We start from the raw sequence: 24,533 nt of genomic DNA, 5'->3' as shown, positions 1-24,533 counted from the left end.
TCCCCCTCCTCCTCCTCCTCCTCCTCTCCCTCCTCCTCCTCCTTGTAGACCTGCTACCATCCTGTCTCATCCCAGCTTTGTCTCACTTGCTCTTCGCAGGATTTTTCTGTGCGTTCCTAAATTTCTTACATTTCTTACTCCCCCTACTTTCATTTTTAGTTGAATGTAGCTCCTTCATGAGGTCTGTCTTCTTTCAGATTTCTTAACACATGAAACTCACAGTTACCTGGGATTGTTGCATGCCTCTGGCCAGTAATCCATATTTTTTGGAAGATTAGCTAAATAGTTGGCTTTCATAAGCTCCATTCAGCCACTTTAGCTCGTCAAAATAGCATCCGCACCAGTCTGCAACGGAGAGCTGTCTGAGCTGCTCTTTAGCCTCATAATGAATCAGTGAATTGGCCCTTTTTGTATCAAGCTTCTTCACATATTTCACAACTGCCTTTCATTTGCTCCCACTAACAACAAAACTATGCAAAGCAAAAGATTTTCAGATGCATTATCAAGCTGTGCATACTGTAGTGTGTGACAAGACCGTTCAAAGAAATTCAGTGTTGTGGGAAGGGCTGGTTATACTCATCACTGCTGGCATGTAACACCAGCAGGGGAAAAATTGCATGTTCGCTTTCAGTCTTTCCTGTGTGTTTAACTGGAGACAACATGTGAGATGACAGATCAGTTGGTCTGGTTGCAGATGTGTGAGCTAATGAATGAAGGGTATACAAAGAAAACTACAAAATATTGAAGGTGTGATGAAAAAGTTCAGGGAACAGACCCATAAAGAAAGATCCTATCTGATTTGAGTTTGGCTGAGCTGCCATTCAGGATCATCTTCTGTTGTGTGCCATGAATTCATCCTTCAGGGTGAGACTGTTGATACAGAGATCTGCTGTTTGAGGCTAAACGTTCAGCAAAACCAGCCTGGACTGTGCTGTGTGCCAGCATGCCATCATGGTGATGCTGTGTTGGTCTTTGAAGTTGGGCCTCACTCCAAGTGTTGAAAGCCTTATTTTTCTTGTACTACCCTGAAGGTTTCACCGTAACATCCCAGAATCACTAAGGCTTTTCTCTGTTAGGAAACACTTAAAGGTTTGTTTTGATGCAAGTGTGCTGCTTATACAGTTGCTAAGGAAATAGATTTTGGTCTTAGACCAGTTTCACTTTCACATCCATGCCAAATCCTGACAGCAAGTGACAGGATTTTCCTAAAGATCTTTCAGCAGCTTTTATTCCCTCCGTCTGAATGATCATTTGGTAAATTACTGAGCACAGAGAATGTTTGCTTGTACGTAAATTAGAATTGTGCCCAAGAAGTGAAGCCAGGTTCCCTTTTCAATACTACAGTTCAATGCAACAGGATGGCCCTGGCTCTTTCTTTGACTTAAGCTTTCTGCATTGGCACCCCCACTGCATTAACACTCATCATCATCATTCATATTGAAATGAATTAGGAAGATACTAATGTCAATCTGATCACAGCCTAAAGTGTAGCGACACGGTAAATCCCCCTTTTTCTCCCTTTTTCAGTTTGTAATCTTAATAATCTGTCAACCTTATTGTTCTCTTCCATTCACTCTAAGTTGCTCTCAACGATTGTTGGCTTGCTGCCAAAGTTGTAAATGCATGTGATATCCTCTTTTTTATTTTACTGTCTTTTCCATCTCTCACCCTCCCTTCCTTGTTCTCTTTCTTGCTTCTTTTGCTCCTTCTCTCAGTCTCTTGGTAAATGTGCTGACTCTTCCTGGTTTTGGCCCAGCAGAGAGCTTTCTAATAGGCCCCAGAGACATCCCAGCATTCCTTAAATCAAGTGGAAAATTGTTAACTTGGTGTGGGATAAAGATGTTCTGTCCACTTTAGCTCTTTTCTCTCATTTCTTCTCTCACTCGCTCTCTCTCTCTTTCTCACTGCTTCTGTCTTTTTATGAAAATGAGGATGTATGGAGCTTCAGGGGAGTGGACTGAGCTTTTACAGTCCATTTCTCTGACACTTGGTTTCTATACAACCACTTCAGTTTTAACGCAGCTCTGTCCTGAGTCCTTTGGTGTCATTTTTAAATGGTAGGCACAATAGGGTTGGGAGCATATGCTGGGAGAAGTTGTATCTGACAAAGAAACATCATGATCCTTTCATCACACATATGGATTTAGATGTGCAGAGTTGCCTGTCTAATTGCAGGTGTTTGTCAGGGCTGCATCACTGCTTTCTCCCACATTGTTTTATACAAGCAATATCCAAGAAAGTTCAAAGGCAGTGTAAAATGTAAATTAGAACAGAATGTGATCATTTAGAACTCATTCAAGTCTATTTTTTTTCTTTTATTTTAACCGATGAAAAATACAGCACATTAACTGCCAAAACTAAGAAGTTGTATTAGTATTCTTGTAAAATATAAGCTTATTCCATGTGATGCCAGCAACACATTTCAAAAAAGGGTTAGGGTCACAAAAGACTGGTTGTCCCTTTGCTCAACAAGTTGCTGTATAATTATCTGTCCATCCATTCATTTTCTTTACACTTATCCTGTTCAGGGTCGCGGTGGGGCTGGAGCCGGTCCCAGCTGTCACAGAGTGAGAAGCAGGGTACATCCTGGAGAGGTCACTAGTCTGTCGCAGGTCTACGATAGAGAGACAGACAAGCATTTACTGTATACTCACACCTACAGCCAGTTTAGAAGCACTAATCCATCTAGCATGCGTGAAGAATCCACACTGGTAAAGGAAGATCATCCAAACACCACACTGAAGCCCCAAGTCAGTGCAGGACCCTCTTTCTCTAAGGCAAGAGTGCTAACCTACCCATGCCACCCGATATAATTATTCAAAGGAAAATGTCAAAGCTAATTCAGGTTAGTTTGGTTATTTAAAAAAAAAAAGAGAAAGAGAGCATCCCAGCTACGCTGACTCTTTCAGAAGTAAAGACGTGGAGGGGTTTGTCATCAGGTGAAAGACAGTTGGTTCAGAATAACGTTCCTCAACATAAAATTGCAGAGATTTTTGGATTTCTTCGTGTCTACACTACATAACATCATTAGTTGTCTCTTGTGCACTTGACATTGGAAACTTATACATGTGTGAGGCACCATTAATACATAATTTATTTTGGAGGTATTTGAGCAACAACCCCCATAAGAGAAAGGCCAAGGAAACAGTTTACACTACCTGTGACAGGGTTACTGGGACCCCACTCTGGAGCCAGGCCTGGGGAGGGTGCTCAAGGGTGAGTGCCTGGTGGCCAGGCCTTAGCTCATGGGGCCCAGCTGGGTGCATCCTGAAAAAGGAGACAAGACATGAGCCTGCCCTCCTGTAGGCCCACCACCCAAAGGGAGGCACCATAGGGGTCAGGGTGCAGTGTTTGTCGGGTGGCGGCCAAGGGCGGAGGCCCTGGTAGACGGATACCCTGCTAGCAAGTCTGGCGACTGGGACATGGGACATCACCTCTCTGGTGGGGGAAGGAGTCTGAGCTAGTGTGGGAGGTTGAGAATTACCAACTAGATACAGTACCAGTCGAAGGTTTGGACACACTCACCCATTCATGTCCAAACTTTTCACTGGTACAGTATAGTCTGACTCACCTCAGCACACAGCTGGAGAGGAGCTGGACACTGTTCCAGTCTGCCCTTGGTGAGAGGTGGAGGGCCGGGGTGGGTGTCCTTGTATCCTGTCAGCTTGCTGCCAGTACGTTGGAATTTTTACTGGTGGGAAAAGAGGGTTGTTTCCCTGCACCTTCGAGCCAGGAATCCTGACTGTCATTTGACAATCCACAGCCTTTGTATTTTATACTAATATAATTTGAATCTCTTTGGATTTTCATCTGGTAATTGGAGAAATTTTTTAATAGTACCCGTAAAAATGAACTCAATCTATAAAAGTTATTTATTCTGGTGCATCATATACCAAGATACCGGGCAGGTTTCACGGTGATGTCATGCACCAAATAGGATTCGTCATGATGGGCACCAGTAGAGGACCTGATTTGTTTAAAGAAATGTGACAAAACCACAGTCCTATAAGATGATCCAGAGAAACATTTGACAGCAAGCTGATCCTGGGCCTTCCTGGCACCAGGGGGTGCAGGAACATGAGTGTGAGGGTGGTGAGAGGGGCTCTGATGGCAGCGAGTCAGGGCCACTGGGCTCCAGAGAGGGTTGACCAAGAGTCCACAGTGTTCCTGGAAAATGGATCTCAAGATCCCTCACCCCTACACACACACACACACACACACACACACACACACACACACACACACACAAACACACAAACACACAAACCCTGGTACACGCTATTTCTGGACCAGTGTGCTTCCCAGTCCTGCACTCGTCACCCCCTCCACAGACACACATGCACTCCGTGCAGCCTGCATCCCAGAGTGAATATAATTAGCTTTTCTGACAGGTGGGAGGGATCAGATCTCGTGGAGAATGAAGCTACCAATTTACACCCGTATTACACTGTCATACACACTCACTTGCAAACATGCATCACTCTCTCATGCACACTACTCCCCAGAATGACACTAAATGTGACCCACTTTCTCAGCTTGCATGTAAAAAGAGATGGGTGGCACAGACATAGTCTCTTAAAAGAAGTAACTTACAAAGAAGAGTCATATAAAATACCTAATCAGGAGAGGGGCCTCACTTTCACCTCTTGAAATCCTGTTACAGGCCTACTCAGTATCTGTGAAATCAGCTGACCACTCAAACAGATTTCTGTCTTTCACTGTTTTCTCTCAAAGATTAAGATTGAGTCATTAAAATTACTGGATGCAATACAGGTCTTCATGAACCAGTCTTTAATTACATCTCAATTGTTACAAAACAGTGTCATCTTTTAATATGAGGGAACACTGCTTCTTTATTCCTTTTGCATGCTTTGTAAAATATAGCTAGAAGACTGTAAAGCCATGAAATGTATACAGTATTCATCAGAGTAGGATCGTGCCTGTAAACTTAGAGGTCATCATATTAAAGTGATGAAAAACAAAGGTCCAATCATAAGTTTTTGATACTAGTGCTGATAGTAATTTCGGTACAATTATAGAGCAGAGCTCCTTGATGTTGCATGTTGTCCAATCACAGCCAAAATTAAGTTTCATAATGTTGTAGATTAGTTAAGTTTTGAATCACATCAGGAAGAAAAAAGAAAGATTTTGAATGGTCAGAAATTCATTACCGTCCTCCAGTACTTGAAGATTTCTGATACTTAAACTACACTAGTCTGCAGCTTTATTTATGCCATGTCATGTAAGTCCCCCTCATGCTGCCAAACAACAAACTGACTTGTTGGGCATGGACCTCTGATCTCCGTGGGTGTCCTGTGGTTTCTGGCACCAATAAGATAGCAGCAGATCCTTTGGGTATAGTGGACTGTGTATAGTGGGCCTTCCTGGATTTGGGGTTTTCTGCGGCACCCAGTGTTTGTTTAATGAGACCACCTCAGTCCGGCTTAAAGCAAAGCAACCCCCTTAAATGATAAAAAGTAGTTGGGTTATGCTGCAGAATTTCACGGTGAATGACTGCAGTGACATGCATGACTCTACGCAATGTAATATTAATTTTTGACATGTCTGTCTTTATGTGGACAGACTGGCTCAAAATGAATGAAGGTACACTAGTTCACAGGTTTTAGAGGTCAGACATTAATCCACCCATATTGTCCATATTTATCTTATGAGTAGTACTTTGTTTATGTATGCAGTGAAACTACAAATGTGTGTTTTGATCACCAGTGTAAGAAGAAACACACTCTGGTGTGTCCAGACTTCTCTAAGTCGGGCTCCTGCCCACGTGGCTCCCGCTGTAAGCTGCAGCACCGGCAACGAGTCAAACGCAGTGCCAGCAACACTTTGAGCACTCCAGTCAAGAAAGCACGCACCAAGGAGCCTCTGAAAAGGTATCAAATTCAGATCAACCTTTATCATGACTTTTAAAACTCTGCCCAGGTGACTGATCATGTGTTGTGTGGTTTTTTGTTTTTTCCCCTCTGTTTTTTCTCCTCTTTCAGACCCCATCTGTCTGTCATCATGCCACAGGATTCTCAGACATTATCGGGGGTGCCTCCCACGGGTTCTTTGGAGCTGCCATCGTTTATCTCCCTCTCCAGCTCTCCAGAGGAGGCAGACGCACCAGACACACTGCCTACTGATACAGTGCAAGTCAAAGGTATAACCACAGATCACCCAACAACACTTAGAGTGAGCAGTGGTCATGTTGTATTTGGACTTGGCTACAGTTAGCCTACTGGGCTACATTTCCCACTGAGGAAAAGGATCATGATTTGTGCCACAGTCATCATCTATCTGTCTTTCCTTTATCTGGATTCACTTACCCTAACATCAGCGATCAGGATAAGTGGTCACATGAAGCTGGGGTGCATTCCAAAAGTACCTCCTATTTCCTTTTCCTAACCTCTTTTCCTTGACCTTGATGTGACACCGGATGTCCACCGTGCTGAAAATACAATATGCAGAAGATGAACTACAAAATGCACATCTTACTTCACTACAGCACGTTCTAACCCTGTTGTTTTATGCCGGTAATTTAAACGAGAACAGCATGTGACAAATAGGGTTCTCATTTTAAAGAAAAGCAGTGAAAATGTGGAACTTCAAGCTGATTGTAAACCAAAACTCTGAACATAACCTGCTACCGACAGTTTTTATTCTCTCAGCTGCAACCTCAGTGGTGTTTAAGGGTTTGAGAATAAAGATTGAATCTAAAAATAGAATTCAAACATACAAATTTGATGAGGTCAGTAAGTAGAGTGTAGGTGTCCTGTTTTTGGATCATATATTAATGCTTATAGAACAATAAAATTGCAACAACATTTCAGTCACAGCTCTGTGCAGCTGCTTCAGCAATGGAGGCGTGGAATATGGGCCACTAGGACTCAATGTCCCCAGCCTTCCTTGGAATGCAATCGAAGCTCTGCTGGAGGTGGGAATTGAAGATCTCACAGACTAGGGCCTCTGCCAGACGTTCCCAGTGCACCCTCACTATACGTTTGGGTACACCAGGCCTGCCCAGCATTTTCCCCCACCACCTGATCCAACTCATCACCAGTTGGTGATCAGTTGATAGCTCTGCTCCTCTCTTTACCTGAGTGTCCAAGACATATGGCTGCAGATCTATGATTACAAGGTTGATCATTGGGCTGCGACCTTGGGTGTCCTGGTGCCACATGCACTGATGAGCAGCCTTATGTTAAAACATGGTGCTCGTTATGGACAAACTTTGGTTACATCAGAAGTTCAATAGCAGAACACCACACTGGTTCAGATCACATCCCTCCAGGTCACACTGTCTTTGTCCATGTGAGCTTTGGAGTCCCCCAGCAGAATCACAGAGTCCCCAGAGTACCTCAGCACTCTCAAGCATCCCACCAAGTGACTCCAAGAAGTCTGGTTACCCTGAACTGTTGTGCAAGAAAGCACCATCCACTGGGGAAAACCCCAATGTGCAAGTAGCAAACCAGGGGGATACAAGTATACCCACCTTGCCCGCCACCTCTCACCTAGGGAAACTCCAGAGTGCAAACAGAGTCCAGCCCTCCTCCAGGAAACTGGTTCCAAAGCCCAAGTTGTGTTTTGAGGGGAGCCCAGCGGCATCTAGTTGGCATCTTTCAACCTCACGCACCAGTTCAGGCTCCGTCCCCACCAGAGAAGTAACATTCCATGTACTGGAAGCTAGTTTTGAAAGCTGGGGAGCAGAATTCCAGGACCTTCAACCCTGACTGCCGCCCAGTCCACACAGCACCAAACCTCTACGCCCCCTCCTGTGGGTGGTGGGCCCAGAGTAGGCTGGACCCATGCAATCTCTTCAGGCTAAGCATGGCTGGGCCCCATGTACCGAGGCACGGCCACCAGACACTCACCCTTCCCTGCCCTGGGTATGGTTAACTGGACCCTTGATTTATTTTATTTTATTTTAATTGTTTTTATCATGGGGGGTTTTTAAGGGCAAATGATCAGTCTGAAGCTTAAACCCTCCACACACACACATGCCCTCAATTGTATTCTGCCATAGTCACATGCACACAATAACGTTTTTATTCAGTGATGCTGTGGGGACAGACGTCCTGAGATAGTTTTTTACATCCTGTCTCAGTTTCTGAGAGTCCTTGTTACTTGCTCTGTATCTCCAGATGTGGTAGAATGTTTAAATTAATAGGAGTGATGGCAAAAGGTAAGCTGTCATCGAATATTGCCTAAGAGGACTAACTGGGCTTCATTCAGTGTAAAAGTGCTGACTGTCTGTCTGCAGATCCTTTGAGGGGAACTTTATTTTGTCATAAATGGATCACTGCTTAATTCATGGGATTGTGGAGTGGTGGTCTATCTGAGCTGTAGACTGATAATGATGATCAGGAGGTGAGCTTTAAGTGTGTCTGGTGTTGCTCAGTGGAGGAGTAATAATGCTCAGAGGACAGAGGTAATAATATTTAGGTCTTTGGGTGGATAGAAGCACAGCTGAGCTCTCTGTTGACAGACTTGAAAGATTGAGGATAGGACAGAGGGTATCCCATCCCCCTCCTCGCTTTCACCAGGCTTCACCATTGCCTGCTGAACACACATATACATACACGCACGCACACTGAGTGTCACTGGTGTAACATTTGTTTGCATCTAACACCTGTGTTCAACCTGTTTGACCACACATTCCAAAATTCTCACTCAGTTTGTCTTATGATTTCCTTTATTTTGTCTGATTCCACAACTAAAAGGCAATAATCAAAAAGCATGACAGCAAAAGTACAAAAAAAGACTGAAATTATAATTAGATGGTTAAAACTCAAAAGGACTCACATCTTTGTCCTGTGCCTCTTGATAAGAAGTAAATATTTTTCTTCCACTCCTGTTCTATTTGTCTAAAAATGAGATTTTCTCCTTGATAAAGTTATTATGCTGAAGGGTAGTTTGAGTTCTGAGACTGCATCCTGTTTCTGCTAAAACCATCAAGAAGTACAAGAAACACTCCAAAACTCTCCTCACTCAAAGCGTCATGAGAAACACAACTTTGATACTTTGTTGCTGTCACAGTGCAACGAACAGATAAAAAGTTTAGACTTGGTCCAGTATGTTTGTGATGATTTTTTTTTTAATTACTATTTTTTATTTGTATTTGTCTGACAGAACGATTCAGTAAGTCAGTTAAAGTCTGTGCACTGTAAAAGGAGCTGCGCGCTCCTTATTAAAAATAATCAAAAGACTCAATTCATGCATAATGTGGAGGGTGTTTCAGCCTTGGTAGAAGCAGAGTACACCCTAGACACATCAGTGGTCTGACATACAGCTGATTTATACTCAAACCTACAGGCAGTTCAGAATTGCATGTAACTGAACATGCATGTCTGCAGGGGAGAACATCCAAACTCCCCATAGAAAGGCTCCAGTATATTAAGTCTCCTCTTTCCCTCTCCATATTACCTCATCTTGCTTGGAATCGAGGCGCACCTTTGACCAATCTGAATCATCTTGACCTCTGACCGTCTATATTAACATATAGTTACAGTCCAAATTTTGAATAATAATCTTGCAGTAGACATGCTGTGAGTTTTTTTTAAATCTCAGAGTCTCAGGTACATGGACATGTAACAGAACTTCTACTGAAGGTTTTCAGCACAGCTTCTATTTTGAAATGTATCAAAGTCCTCAAGAAGTTGAGTATGAACAGATCATAAGTTAGGATTTGTGTTGAGAGGCACTTTTTGAAGAGCTTTGTTTACCACCCTCATATGAATGCAGTTTTTACGTCCTGTGACCACTAAAAATAAAGCTAGTTTAGGTCATTTTTCAAAATAATAGTGTGAGACGTTTCAAGTTGGCTTGCAGTAAGTATGGAAGGAAGTGTTATCAGCTATCGACTGCAAGTTTCTCCTCAGAGTTCCCTCACATCCTGAGAAACATGTAAAAACACCTGGAAACCAGAAGAAGGAGGAAACGCTGTCTTGTCTTGTTTTGCTTTGTTGTGTGAAGAACATTTGAGACCAGAGCTCATCCTTTGTATTCCAGAAAAATACAAGCTCACACAATCAGTGGCTCATCTGTCCACCCCAGCTGTCCGGTTGGTTTGTGCTGTTAAGTAATACTAATGACACACTGGTCTCTCACTAACACACTGCACCGCCCAGAGCCTCATTAAAGGTGGAACTGAGCCAAACAAGCTCCTCTTCACTTTGCATAAATTAGCTCAGATGCAATGCATCACTGCCAGACTACACACACACACACACACACACACACACACCCACCTACCTCCATCCATCGCTGTTGTCCTGTTCCTGTCCTCTTCCTCATTTGCTCATCAACTGAGATGTCATCACTCAGTGTTTGAGCAGGATTCAACAGTGTCAGTTACACACGAACAAACACACAATTTGTCATTTTCTAACTGTACCTTTTTGTCATTTAATTTTTGCAAATACTTTTCCTCCTAATCTTCTGAGCATTTTTTTCTTCTTCCACAGAGAAGAAACTGCAGATCAAGCCTCGCCTGTAAGTTGGCTGAAAGCAGTGGGGCTGGACGTGACGAGCTTTATCAAATTTAGCGGCGTGATTTCTGAGCTCAGGTTTGTCCTGACACGTTTCCCTCTGAATGATTTTACTCAGGGCCTGAAAGTTTTATTCTTTTAATCTATCGACATGTTTTACATATCAGTTTGGATGTTTACAATGCCGGCTTTCTCATCAGGTTTTGTAAAAATAAAAAAATAAAGTATCAACTTTTAATGTGTGTTGCTGTAGTCTTTTGTTTGTTTTTTTTAATGTGATGTCAGTGCTGTCAGAGTGTTTATAGGTTGTGTTTCTGTTTAGTATCTGTTTTGTCCTGAACAAGCCGCCTGGTTCTGCCGCAGGTTTCTTCCTGCCCACTGTCACCAAGTTCTTGCTCAAAGGGGGTCATGTGATTGTCGGGGTTTCGTTCCAATTATGAAATGCTGCCTTATAGATAGAATGTAAATAAACTGAATTGGAGTGGTGGTGTATGACCCCAGTGTGTTTGTGAGAGCCTGGCAGGAGGTGACAAAAATGGCAGTTTAAAACCTGGAGATGAGACACACGAGCACAGAGTGACCTCACCTTCGTCACACTGTGAGTGTGTGTCTGTGTGTTTGTGAGAAAGTGTCTTTTCTGTTTATGTGTTAAAGCTGTAGCGGGAACTCGACCACTCATTACAACGAAGCAGAGGTAGCAAAAGTGCACAGATTTGTCTCTTAAGTAGAAGTACAGCTACAGAAGTACAGGCTCTGAAATGTACTCAAAGTATAAAAGTAAAAAGTCATTTCTACCACCTGTTTTTGTCAAGCTAAGAGTCAACTTCTGTCACATTAAGGGAATACAAACGTTATTTCAGCTGAAATTCTAATTCTATAATGAATATACGCCACTTGAATGTCTGTATAAGAGGAGCAGAGAAAAACTAAAGGAATTTTAAAAAACTGTTTTTTGCTCATTTTTTTCCTCTCCCACGGAAATGCAGCAACTGTACATTTAGCTAGCAAACGTTCTGTGACAAACTGCAACTTTGTGTGTTTGCTGATATTTGTTGCGTTTAAATAAAACAAACCATTACTCACTTTTTGCTCGCTCCTCTTCTGTAGTGCTGGGTAGATGCTGAAATACTGCAACCACAACTCATGGGCATCTGCATCAACAGCATTTATTTGAAGCCTGTGCATTTGATTGCAAGAAGCACTGGTGATGGATACACCAATAGGATGAGCTTTTATGTGTTCTTGTTCACTCCATTTAGGTTCAAAGCAGTGAGTCTCTTTTGGATATCGCGTCATGCCACAAAGATCAGATCATCTCAAACTGGTTTCTTGGACTCGACAGTGAGTTCACTGCAGTCAAACGGCCTTCACAGTCACCAAACCTCAATCCACTAGAGCACCTATGGGACGTGGTGGAATTAAAGATTCAAAACACTGTGTGGAGGGCAAAATGTTACGGACCCAAATGCAGGACTCTTGAGACGGGAATACATTTTAAACAAGCTTTGATGTTTCTTGGTCCAGAAAAAACACGAAATCCAAACAATAACGGGGCACCACACCAAAAAATCCAAACAACCAGAACACTCTTAGGGAACACAACATAAGAGGAACACAGCAACATGGATGACAGGACAAAGAACAAAACTCGGACAGTATATATATACGCAAGATAATGAGGGGAGCAGTAACAGGTGGGAAACACAGCTGAAAGATTTAACAAAAGCGAATGGAATACTAGAGGAGCTGGATGAAACTGAAACACACAAAGATGTAAATACAAAGCAACACTCAAAATATAAATGGAACTAAATAACCAAGGACTAAAAACACTGAGTCTAAGACTGAAGGCCATGACAGCATCTTGGATGTGTGTGACGCTATCATGTCAATATGGACCAAATATCGAGGTGGCCCTGCGTACCACACAGATGACCTCTCACACTGTACATGTGTGTTTGTTACAGTAATTCTGGGCTGTGTGCACATTTTTTTAAACATACACTGTTTCCTCCTTTTCTTTAAAAAATAATAACATGATTGATAACCATTGATAAGCCCATTACTGAGCTAAGGTCAGCAATGTTCAGTACTGAGAATGCCCTCTGACATTACAACATTGTTTTAAATGGCCTTCAGCATTTACCTTCCAGGCTTCTCCGCCTTTACTTCAGTCCTTTCTGTGTGTTTAAGCTCTGTGACCGTTTCAGTTCAGAGCAAACAGACAACATGCTGGAAGAAGTGATTCCTCCTCTCCTTTGCACAGCTCAGGCCTCCACTAATATAACTGAAGTAGTTTGATAAAACTATGATACACACAGTTTGTGTGTCAGTGACGGTGTGTGTGTGTGAGTGTGACATCGTATCCTCAGCTTTAAAATGTAAACGTGCAATTTAACCAATGCGTTGTGATGGCAACAAACAAACAGTGCAACACATGCAGACTACTTCATACACAGCTAGGTCACCACGTGAACACATGCATGTGCACAAGGGGGAAAAAATGAACATTTTGGAATGAGCAGAATTCCTGTACTGATTATAAACACTCCTTCTAAGCTAATTCCTAAATCCTTAGTGACCTGCAGAACCTCACAGCAGCAACAACCTCCTCCAGGCATTTCTTGCAGCTGCTTCTGAAAGTTGAGAAAAAGCTTTGGAGCATCCCTCCTAAAAAAAAACAAAAAAAACTGTTTTGTGGGGGGGACACACCCAAGAAATCTCACTGGTGTTTTAAAAACAAACATCCCTCGGTCCTTTTTGTAGCTTTAACTCTTATTTGCTGAGTTTCTCTGAACATATTTTACATAGTTACAAAAATTTCTGGGGTTGGTTTTTTTTCATCTGTCACGATTGCACACTGTGCGCTTGGTGTGCGCTTTGCAGGACACCCACTCCTAAGTGGAGGTAGCAGCAAGAGTCTGTAGCTCCCTCCTTAGTTGGAACACCCGACTCTATATAGGACCAAGGTCCTATATAGTCATATAAGTCACTATATAAGTCATGATTATTTTAATTGTAAATCATAAAGTCATTGTAATAGAGTTTAAGAATAAATCTCATAAGATAAAATAATACGGAGCTGGAAATGAGCAGAATACATTCTCTTTACCAGACTGAACAAATACTCAAGCAATATCTTGACTGTCCTGTTTTATATTCCTTGTATTATATATTTTGTCTCTGTGAACACACGATTTCTCTGCTGTGGTGTAAGATTGACAATAAAGCAGTAAATTCCATCTGGTAATTGTTTTTGATACAATTCAAGCGGTTTCACAAAATTATTACTTATCTTCTTAGGAATTACATTGTTATACATAGTTCCCATTATCAGAGGCTCAAAATGAATTGGAAAAATTAACATCATTTTAAATATAAGGACTGTTTTTAATACTTGAATAAAAAATAATTTACTCTTGGGTTGCTTCATGCAGTATGCTTTGGGTCATAATCCGTTTGCACTGTGAAGTGCCGTCTGATCATTTTTGCATCATTTGGCTGAATCTGAGCAGAACATATCTATGACCAGTCACATCATCAATAATCACTACTTACCAGGTTGCACTGGCAGCCACACATGTCCATGTCATAACATTTCATCCACCATGTGTCACAGATAATGTGCTCTGCTTCAGATCATGAACTGTTCCTTTCCTTCTGTACTTATGGATAACTACAGTTCTAATCACAATTTTACATGCATTCATCACGAGCATCATTGGGATGAATTAGAGCTGAGACTGCTGAGACTTGTCTGACATCACAAGTGTGCTTCTGGAAAAAATGGCCAACAATTCCCACAAACACTCCTAAACCTTGTGCAAAGCCTTCCCAGAAGAGTTGAAGCTGTTGTAGCTGCAAAGGGTGGGCCGATATATTAAACTCTATGGATAAAGAATGGGATGTCACTCAGGTTTGTGTGTGTGTGAAGGCAGAGGAGTGAATACTTTTGGCAATATTGTGTGTATATATTTAAGCGGTATATGTAATTTTGAGTGTGTGGATTAAAGAAAATCCTAAAAAAAAGTCAAAATTGTGCATCCAATTCTTGTTTTTTGAAGTCATTAAAGATGTATGCTGTACAATCGTTCCACCCTGGAAAAGGAACAGTTCAAAGAAATCATTAGAAGCCCAAAATTACCATAACATTCATGCCCATATGTGTATGTGTGTGTAAACCTTCGATATATGAAAGTGTGTTGATCCAACAGTATTATAATTCTGACAACTCGGTTTAAAGTGATAACTGAATCAAAGCTATTAGTATAGTATAATGTCACATATTTATGTTCCGCCATAAACTGCAGAAATATCTCAGAGTTAAAAAAAAAAGAAAAAAAATCATATTGTGCATTACTTTAAGTTATTCAATCTGACTTTGACTTTACTTTTCACCATACAGTCCAGCAGATGAAAAAGAACCACACGGAGGAGCTGGGGGGAGTGTGTGATTGGCTACCTGAGTCCTGTTTTTTTCACATGTATTTGTGTTGTTCAGCTGCACGAACACAAAGTAGCTTTCTTTTCAGATCATTCTTTTATGCCTGTGTTGTTTGAGTTATTTTCTCCTTTTATTCTCACCAGCAGCTCCTCTGAAAGGCGGCTTTTCCTTGTAACAAGTGTTTACTGTGCAGCCACTCACTGCTCTCCCCCATTATGATGAACACAGTGGAGTTTATTATGAAACAAGCCTCCAACTGACTTTCTATCCTGGGAGAGTATCTACACGTCAGGATGTCACTGGGCTTGATGACGCACATCTATGTTTACACTGCTTTGCTAATTTGACAAACTAATAAAGGATTAAGCCCGTCTGGCTGTGTCCATGGCAGTGAGGGAAGATGTCACCTAAGTGTGACCGTGTGGCCCGTTTCTGTGTTTCACAATTTTTGAATGGAGTTCTGTGGGCTGCACAAACAAACCACTGTGTATGTTGAAGTCATTGTTAATTTTGGCCCAGTTTGTAAAGTGACAACCCCACTACGGATTACTCGGGTATATTGTAACATAGGGCGTGAAAATATGCTGGTACTAATTAAAACTGAAAAACTGATAATGCATTAAAAATATGCTTATGATGACAGTGTAGTTACAGACATGTTTGGATGTAGTCGGGGTCTCTGTCAGTCACTGCTTTCCTGCAGCTTCATTTTATCTACGCAGTTCATGGCTGATTAAAGTAAGGCGACTGTTTCTGTTGCTGCAGCCACTTCTCTCATTTCTCACAACAAACTCACTCACACAGATGCAGTCGAGTTGTTGTTACATTGTTGAGTAAAGCTTATTTATTTGTTTGTTTTTGGCCACAGTAATTCTGTGTGGAAAAGCTGGAACTGTGGCAGCCGTGGTGTTCGACAAAAACGATCAGAAAATTCTGAGCATCAAAATCATTCATTGCTTAAATGTGATTTGTTCACTTATGCTTTTCTCTTCATACTTCACGCTGCAATATCAGAGATGAACATTATATTGTAGAAGGCAAACAGTGCTGATTATAGCACCCTCCACCCACCAATGGCAGCGGCCATAAAGTTTATTTTGGTTTTCTGTTTATTTATTTATTCCTCCTTTTGTGCCCTGGAAACAAATAATTCTTCATAATAAAAGGCTGACAGCATCAGAGAGGCTGATTTTTGGACCATGAATTGTGGTGATCCCTTTGACTTTTCCTCTAATGCAGTCGTCAGGTTGTGTTCAGTTGTCTGTAATGCTGAAGGTAATACCTGCTTGACATCAGCAGGTTACAGCTGTCCTTGTGCCAGACTGTAAACACATTCATTTCATCTTTGATGCTAACATGACTTCACAGGGACTGACACTCTTTTAAACCCAGCCTCAAGTGGTCACTAGTGGCACTACAAATTCTGGCATACAAAAGTGTTAATCCAATTATTCTCATTCCATTAAAATCCCATTTGTCATTCATGTTCATCCATGTTTCCCCACCTGCAATTCAATTTTATTTACACAGCACCAAATCACAACAAACAATCGCCTCTGTATTGTAAAGTAAAGACTTTAGGATAATTACAGAGAAAGAAAACCTAACAATCAAACAACCCCCCTATGAGCAAGCACTTGGCAACAGTGGGGAGGAAAAACTCCCTTTTAACAGGAAGAAACCTCCAGCAGAACCGGGCTCAGGGAGGGGGGGTCATCTGCCACGACTGGTTGGGTGCGAGAGGGAGGAGACGGGACAAACGACGTGCTGTGGAAGAGAGCCAGCAGTGGCTCTAAGCGCTTCAGTTTGACAACCACAACCACAAGATCTCGCTTCCAAATTTTACAGCACTAGCCGGCACTCAGCGTGAATGCTAAGCCCACTTAAAAGTGTTTCTATTCAAACAGAGAAGAGGGGGCTGCATCCTTTCGGACAGTTTGTTCAAATAAGCGTGAACTGAGATGATGACTATGACCAAGTTGAAAACTTTAGTACAGATTGCCACAAAATGCCAGTCAAACTGTGAGGAATACATTTAGCCAGAATAGATATTTGAGTTGTGTGTGTGCATGTCACTCTTCATTTCACTTCTCTCTCAGTGGTATTGACAGCAGCAAGCGGAGATAGAGAGCTTAACATGTTTCTCAGAAAAAGCAGGAGAGAGGGAGCCATCACTCTTCTTTTCTAACCACACGTTTTTCCTCCCCCCTCCTTCCTCCTCCTGCTCACCCACGCTGCTCTCTTACACTGAAGATGTAAGTGCCTTAGACAGATGTCTGCTGCTTCTTGTCTAAAACCCTCAACATGAGCTGCTGAGCTCGGCAAACTCTAATTAAGATCAATATTTCAATTTTTAGTAAAAGCGCACGAGATGGAGAGAAGACAGGGAGAGAAATCATCTGTCCACGGAGACTCGAAGAGACCAAAAGAAAGGTCAACTGTGATCCTTCATTGGGTGTGTTTGTGTGAGAGTGTGTGTTGGAGACTTGATAAGAACTGGCTTGTGAGAAAGTGTTCAAGTGTTCAAAATCCTTTTTTTTCCCTCTCAGGTTCCGGCCAACACTGACCCTCAAAGGTACCAGTCACCCCAAAAAACAAAAACGGTCACTCTAGAATTTAAGGAGCTGGCTTTGCAGAACAAAAGAAACAAACAAAAGTTATGCTAAGTTAAGAGAGGTGAGCACTATTTCTAGAGTACTTAAGGTAAATTCATCACATAACCTCAATCCAATTTACAAAAGTGTAGCATCTATCCATCCATTCACTTCTGCTTATCCTGCTCAGGGTCACTGGAGCCTATCCCAGCTGACATAGGGTGAGAGGCAGGGTACACCCTGTACAGGTCGCCAGCCTATTGCAGGGCCAACACAGAGAGATAAACAACATCCACACTCACATTCACACCTGTGGGCAATTTAGAGTGGCCAATTAACCTAACCCCAGAACAGTAAGTGTCTTTGGACTGTGGGAGGAAACCGGAGTAAACCCACGCAGACACGGGGAGAGCATGCAAACTCCACACAGAGAGAGGGAGAGGCCGGCCAAGGTGGAATCGAACCCAGGCCTTCCAGATGTCATTCTAACTGTGAGGCAACAGTGCTAACCACTGCGCCACTGTGCTGCCCACAAAAGTATAACAACTCCATTTATTCCTCTGTGGCTGTGGCTCAGGAGGCAGCGCACGTCATCTACTAATTGGAAGGTTGGTGGTTCGATCCCTCTGCTCCAGTCTGCACGCCAAAGTATCCTTGGGCACGATACTGAACCCCAAGTTGCTCTCCGATGTGTTCATAGAAGTGTGAGTGTTAGATAGAAAGCACTGAGGCATAGAAAGAAGTGCTCGTAGATATGCTGGCTTGTTCTCGGCCACACAAACACTGAAAACCATCGAGATGAAACACACAACATAACTGAAATAATGATCATAATGAAGCACTTGACGGTAAAGCCCAGTGAGTCTTTGGTGTTCTTTACTTCAAATACAGAAGTTTACTCCTTGTATTTTGACAAAAAGTACACACAACTCAATATAAGTAAGTAAACTTCAAAACTAGTACAAATTAAACACTTATTTAAAATAAGAATATTTTTTTAGTGTTTACAGTATTCCAGTTAGCAAATTTCCACTCTTTTTGACCCTTTTACTCTCAGATACTTTTATGTTTTCTTGGCTATAATCAACCCCTTTAACAACAATAAAGCCAGACCTGGTAAAGCTGGTAAGTAAATGCAGTTTAATGGCACTGAACTCACTCTGATGAAGCGCCCTCCCCTCCACAAAACTCTGAAGCTGACACTCTGTCACCTTCACGTCTCCATCCAGCACCTCTTCCTAATTTAGCTTTCCTTTCCGTGGTGTCTTTCCATTTTTCACACAACAGATTTAGCAAGGTGAATGTTTTTGAATGAGCATTTTCCACAGGAGTATTTTCCACAGGAGATCAAGAATTTCGGTTGTCTTAAGTGTCTGTGATCATCACCTATGGACTGCTTAGTGTGCTGAGTTCACTCTGTCATTCGGACAGCAGAAATCTGTGCATGTTGCCCCATGTGGGTTCTCAGGTCTTTCTAGATGTGACCCTGGATTCAGTGATGCCATCATGTCCTCGGGTCTCACACTCTGACTGAAAATTCAGAGCCCACTCATAGCAAAGCAGAAGTGTGTTACTAATTGTTCACTTTGCAGCTCAGATTAGGTGTTGTCACGTGTTCTGCTTCTTTGGGGAACAAACCAGATTTGTATACAGGCCAGGCCTCCGAAATGCGGTGAAACTTGCTTTCTAAAGTAAGCCTCCCTGTTAACTTCGCTCCTCCGTGCGCATGCATGCGTGCGTGTCACATCCTTTCCTTGCACAATTAAACCTGATTCCTCCGCAGCGGCATTAGTGACAAAACCCCTGGAGGCCTCAGATAACCCTGAGCCACCTCCTGGAGCTGGTCTGGATGCTGGCTACCTTGGCTCAAAGTGATCCTCGTCGATCCTCCACCTTGCTGATGTCCGTTTTGCTTAAATCGGTAGAACTGCACTTGCAGCGAAGTCCCAGTATGCAAAGACACAATGAAAACCCTGACTTCAAAAATTTATGTCCCAAGCCCTCGGCCGCAGACACTCCCCTTCCCCTGACAATGAATGGACACAGCAGATCTTCTTAAATGCGCTATTTCTATGCAGACTGCTTAGCTTGGCGTTTGAGGGCCAGCTCCTGCTTATTAGATAAAAAAAAAAAAAAAAAAACTCTAATAATGACTTAGCGCACCTAAACTTAAAATACCTTGATATGATTTCCGTCCCTTCATCTCACACTCATCTTTTCATCCTTGCCAGCAGATTTGAGGCAGAGGGGGCGCGTATTTCATGGCCACTTCGGACTGGAAGTTAAGCTCAGCAGCTGCGCAAGGTTTTCCTTTTCACATCTGACCAAGTTAAACTTACTGCTACCTGTTTTTTTCTTTCTTTTTTCCCCGCAGATAGGCACTTTCTCCCGCGGATATATCACTCAGGTGTCAGTGAGATGGTACTCCGGGGTGCGGGCGCTGCTGAAGAGACTAAACGGGTCAGGTGCAGCGATGTCCCCTGTTTAAGTCCTGCTCCCATGATACTTATCGACATCAACCTTCATGTCACCCCCCCCCCCCCCCCACCCCCCCACCTCCACTCCAGACAGAAAAAAAAAAAACAAAAACGTATGCGTCCCAGATGGAGATGCGCGCGACGGGGGTTTAATTATCCGTCGATCTGCGGAGATGAGTTGGGATGCAATTTGTGGTTAATTGCGAATGAAAACAGCCAAGACTATCCAATCACACTTAACCCCGTGCGCGGCCACTTCGCGGCCTCCTCGCAGAACTGCGGATATGCGGATTGATTTTTCCCGTCCTTTTGGCAAAGGGGTGCGCGGCTTTAAATCGATCAGTGATTGATAGATGTGTGTGTGTGTGTGTGTGTGTGTGTGTGTGCGTGCGCAGTGCCAGCGGCGCTTCCTGTGAGGAGCCTTAAAGAGAAAAGTGGATGTGATACGTTAAGTAAATTTAGTAGGAATGTAGATGCTTGTTTTACGTTTATTTTTTCCTTTATACGTTTGATTTGCGCTCCTGCAGTTACCAGCCCGGCGGAGTGTGTTATATAGGGGATATTAACATTTAAACCTGTACATTAGTTTTCCACCAGCACTTTGAAATCATCCCTCTCTATATATTTTCTTTTCTTTTTACTCCCTTGTCCGTATTTAGCTGAATGTCTCCTGTTTATTCTTCCTTTTACTATGTGTGTAAACACAGCAGATCTCAACTTGGCCAATAAATGTGATTGTGATTAAATTATTACGTCAGCAGGGGCTGTCTTTTAAAAAAGCACTTTTTTATATACATTTTTGGAAATATTACAGTAAAACACATAATGGAACCATAAACTTTGTAAAAATACTTATTGACAATTTACAGTGGATTATGTACTGATACCAGGGAAACAGTATCATATACCTGCATTCCGGCGATTAGGATTAAATGTAAAAAGGGTCAGATAAGTTTCATATTGCATAAGGTCGCAGCCTATAATTGGGTAAAATATGCTGCCTATAAAGCTGCTATATGTTTGCAGGATATTAAATACCAAGAATTAAAGACTTGGAGGTCGTTTTCTTTCCTGTGAATCTGAACAGCCTCTTTACCTTACAGACTCCCACCACTCAAAGTGTTTCTCCGTTCTGAGTAAACATCTTTTTCTCTGAGAAACTCCCGCAGTTCTCATCTTACTCCGTGCGCTCCTCCGTGCAGTAGCGCTTGCTCGGTCACTAGAGGGGGGGATCTGCTGCACCTGTTCTCCCCTCCACGTTTCTCTTTCCCCCCTTCGGCTGCGTTCGGCTGTCCTCGGCCGGCCGCTGCCAGACAATTGGGAGGTTCTCCCTATAGGAGAATGCAAATACGCGGCAGCGATCTCCTCCTCATTGGCCCATCGAACCTCGGTGTGGGAGGGTCGGAGGGCCACGCTGTCTTTATAAGTGCAGAGTGCCTTCCAGCGCCTCAGTGACACTGCGTGGTTGCACCGTGGAGCTGTGAAAAACGTTGATAGGGCTGTCATAGACAAAAACAGCTGGAATTTATCACCTCTTGTATAAAATTCCACACGAAAGGTCAACAGCGCGACCCGGTGAGAGAGAGAGAGCGAGAGAGAGAGAGGGGAGGGGGGACAGGACCGAGGGGACCGAGCCTGCAGGTAGACTGCTTGAATGAATATATGGACTGACCACAACAACCAGGGACCAGTCTCCTCCTGCCCCTGCAAGTGAGAGAACTGCCTGTAAGTTAATGTGAAATTCACGAGTTTTGTGACCATATGCGCGTGCCATTCCGGTTTCTGGATTCCTGGGACTTTTGGCACACCTCTTACGCACGCCTGAGCAGCTCTCAGTGAGTCACATACTGCTCGCTGTGATTGTGTGAGAAACTTTAAATCCGGGCCATGCTGCAGTGACTTCAGCTAGCAGCCTATAGGAGCTCGCGATCAACTTGTAAACAGCAGGAGTGGAGGAGGGATGCTTGGAAAATATTTCTAACACGGCTGGACAGCGGAGGAGACGAGATCTGTTCGTGTCACTCGATCGAGCAGAACCGAGGACTGTAAATCACAAGGAAGCAAGTGGGTTGGAGAGGTGAAGCGAGGACAGGACAGGTTGGTGGTTCCAAATTCACTGGGCTCGAGTTTCAAGCACCCTGTGGGGGCTCCTGGTATTAAAGCGTGCATTTGACCTGGGATAAGTTGTCAACAAGAGCAGAGAGCGGAGGCGAACTGGCAGGTGTACAAGTTCATTTACATGCAGAGGTATATTCACGCCACTAAATATAGAAGTTATCTTAGGGACAAACAACCTTAATAAGTTTTCTACCCACTCGCTGGCCCTGCAGTAGCTCCACGCACCAGGCGTGTGCGTGTGTCTATATATATACCATACAGGCTTTTATTCCTGTTCACAATCTGTATCCGAGAGGACTGCCCGCCGTCGGTTTGGCTGTGAGGGCAGGAGTCGTCGCATGGACTGACATGGCCACCGACCTCGCCATGAGCGCAGAGCTGCCCAACAGCCCTCTGGCCATCGAGTATGTCAACGACTTTGACCTGATGAAGTTTGAGGTCAAGAAGGAGCCGCCAGAGGCCGACCGCTACTGCCATCGCCTCCCGTCGGGCTCCCTCTCCTCCACGCCGATCAGCACCCCCTGTTCCTCCGTGCCTTCCTCGCCCAGTTTCTGCGCCCCGAGCCCGGGTGCGCAGCCCAACCAGGGCCTCGCCAACGGTGTCAACAGCAATGGCAGCAGCAACAACAGCGGCGGCAACAACAATCACAGCAACGGGGGGAAGCCTCAACTGGAGGACCTGTACTGGATCCCCAGCTACCAGCATCACATCAATCCCGAGGCGCTCAACCTGACGCCGGAGGACGCGGTGGAGGCCCTCATCGGCAACGCGCACCACCATCACCACCACCACCAGGCCTACGAGGGCTTCCGCGGGCAGCAGTACGTCGGGGAGGACCTCTCCGCGGCCTCGGCGGCCCACCATCACCAAGCGCATCACCACCACCATCATCACCACCACGGCCACCACGCCCGCCTGGAGGACCGCTTCTCGGACGAGCAGCTGGTCAGCATGACAGTGCGGGAATTGAACCGCCAGCTGCGGGGCTTCAGCAAAGAAGAGGTGATTCGCCTGAAGCAGAAGAGGCGCACCCTGAAGAACCGGGGCTACGCGCAGTCCTGCCGCTTCAAACGCGTGCAGCAGAGGCACATGCTGGAGACCGAGAAGTGCACCCTGCAGAATCAAGTGGAGCAGCTCAAGCAGGACGTGGCGCGCTTAGTCAAGGAGAGGGATCTATACAAGGAAAAGTACGAGAAGCTGGCCAGCCGGACCTACAATGCCGGCGGACCTGCGAACACGAGAGATCCGTCTGGGAAACAAGCAAACACCGAATTCTTCATGTGAGAGACTGGTGATTTGTAGCACAGACTCTGAAATGCACCCCTCACTTCAACACCCTCCTTACATTAATTTATATTTTTCTTCGTTTGTATTTTGTTTACAGTTATTCCCTCCACTGAAAAGACTTAAACAGTAGATGTGCACGGACGCAATCCTCGTGCGCATTTTCAGTCTTAAATATGTTCAATCTAAACTTCTGTAAGCCCGCTGCAGCCTGTCAGATGGGCACTTGGGATCACTTAGCCTGTAGACTTTTTTCTCTGGTGCAGCAGAAGCTTATCACAAGTCTTACTGAACCAAAACGACATGTGACTGTCTTAATTCAGAGAGAGCAATGGGTTTGTCTTAAAAACGAGGCAAAAGTTTCTTTCTTTGTCTTTTATTTTTGTTGTTGTTTTTTTTTTAAAGACTAAATGAACTGAAAAGAAGAAGCAGAAGAAGCAATACACCACCTGCCAAGAAAGACTTTATGGGCCTGTAATGCAGAGACTTTTCAGTAATGCAAGTCTAATAGTTCCCCCCCATCCCAATTTGCAACCCTGCATGCAGGACATGTATGGTAACCTCTCCCTGACTCTTCCACATGTATGGAAAGCATGGCCCGTGGTTCGCTTCTCCTCTTCCTCCTCTTCCTCTGCCATCAGTAAGGCCTGGGTATGCGAAAAGCCACAAAAATGTACCCCCCCCCCCCCCCCCCCCCCCCCCCCATCCACCACCCCCACAACGGAGAGGTACAAGGACAGAAAAAATGCTAAACAATCTGCTGTAGTGCGTAAAAACTGGATGCGTCTTTAACTGCTATTTTCAATCAATTTTTCTATTGTTTTAAAAAAAGAAAAGAAAAAAAAAACAAGACAAAAAGAGATTAACTGAGCCAGATTTTAGACTGTATTTATTTCCATCTGTACATACTGTGTAGAGAAAAACAGTAATCTGTGTTATTTTACCTTCCCCCTCTCTCTCTCTCTCTCTCTCTCTCTTTCTCTTTTTTTTTAAACTTGCTTTTTTGTTGCTTGGATTCTTCGAAATGTCTTAATACAAATGTTTGTATGTAACAGCATGCAAATCGTCTATGATATTCTCCTCCTCCTTTTACTGAACATGTGTAATGTCAAAGGCGAGCCTATACTGC

At 43.6% G+C, this 24,533-nt stretch overlaps 2 protein-coding genes across 2 annotated transcripts in view; both read left to right on the top strand.

Annotated features, from left to right (window-relative positions):
* Nucleotides 1-10,725, top strand: part of zc3h3 (zinc finger CCCH-type containing 3) — a 75,470-nt gene extending 64,745 nt beyond the window's left edge. Inside the window, exons 10-12 of the mRNA XM_030728345.1 lie at nt 5,728-5,891; nt 6,003-6,160; nt 10,464-10,725. Coding sequence (XP_030584205.1) covers nt 5,728-5,891; nt 6,003-6,160; nt 10,464-10,495 — 354 coding nt within the window. The 3' untranslated portion in view covers nt 10,496-10,725. The remainder of the gene's footprint in view (nt 1-5,727; nt 5,892-6,002; nt 6,161-10,463) is intronic.
* Nucleotides 10,726-21,497: 10,772 nt separating this feature from the next.
* On the top strand, nt 21,498-24,079 carry mafaa (MAF bZIP transcription factor Aa). The gene has a single exon (XM_030728357.1). It carries the CDS (start codon nt 22,469-22,471, stop codon nt 23,402-23,404), a length of 936 nt encoding a protein of 311 aa, XP_030584217.1. The 5' UTR covers nt 21,498-22,468; the 3' UTR covers nt 23,405-24,079.
* The last annotated feature ends 454 nt before the right edge of the window (nt 24,080-24,533 follow it).

This window comes from Archocentrus centrarchus, chromosome 4 (assembly GCF_007364275.1).
Source record: "Archocentrus centrarchus isolate MPI-CPG fArcCen1 chromosome 4, fArcCen1, whole genome shotgun sequence".
Lineage (NCBI taxonomy): Eukaryota > Metazoa > Chordata > Actinopteri > Cichliformes > Cichlidae > Archocentrus > Archocentrus centrarchus.
This window is presented reverse-complemented; position numbering and strand designations above follow the sequence as displayed.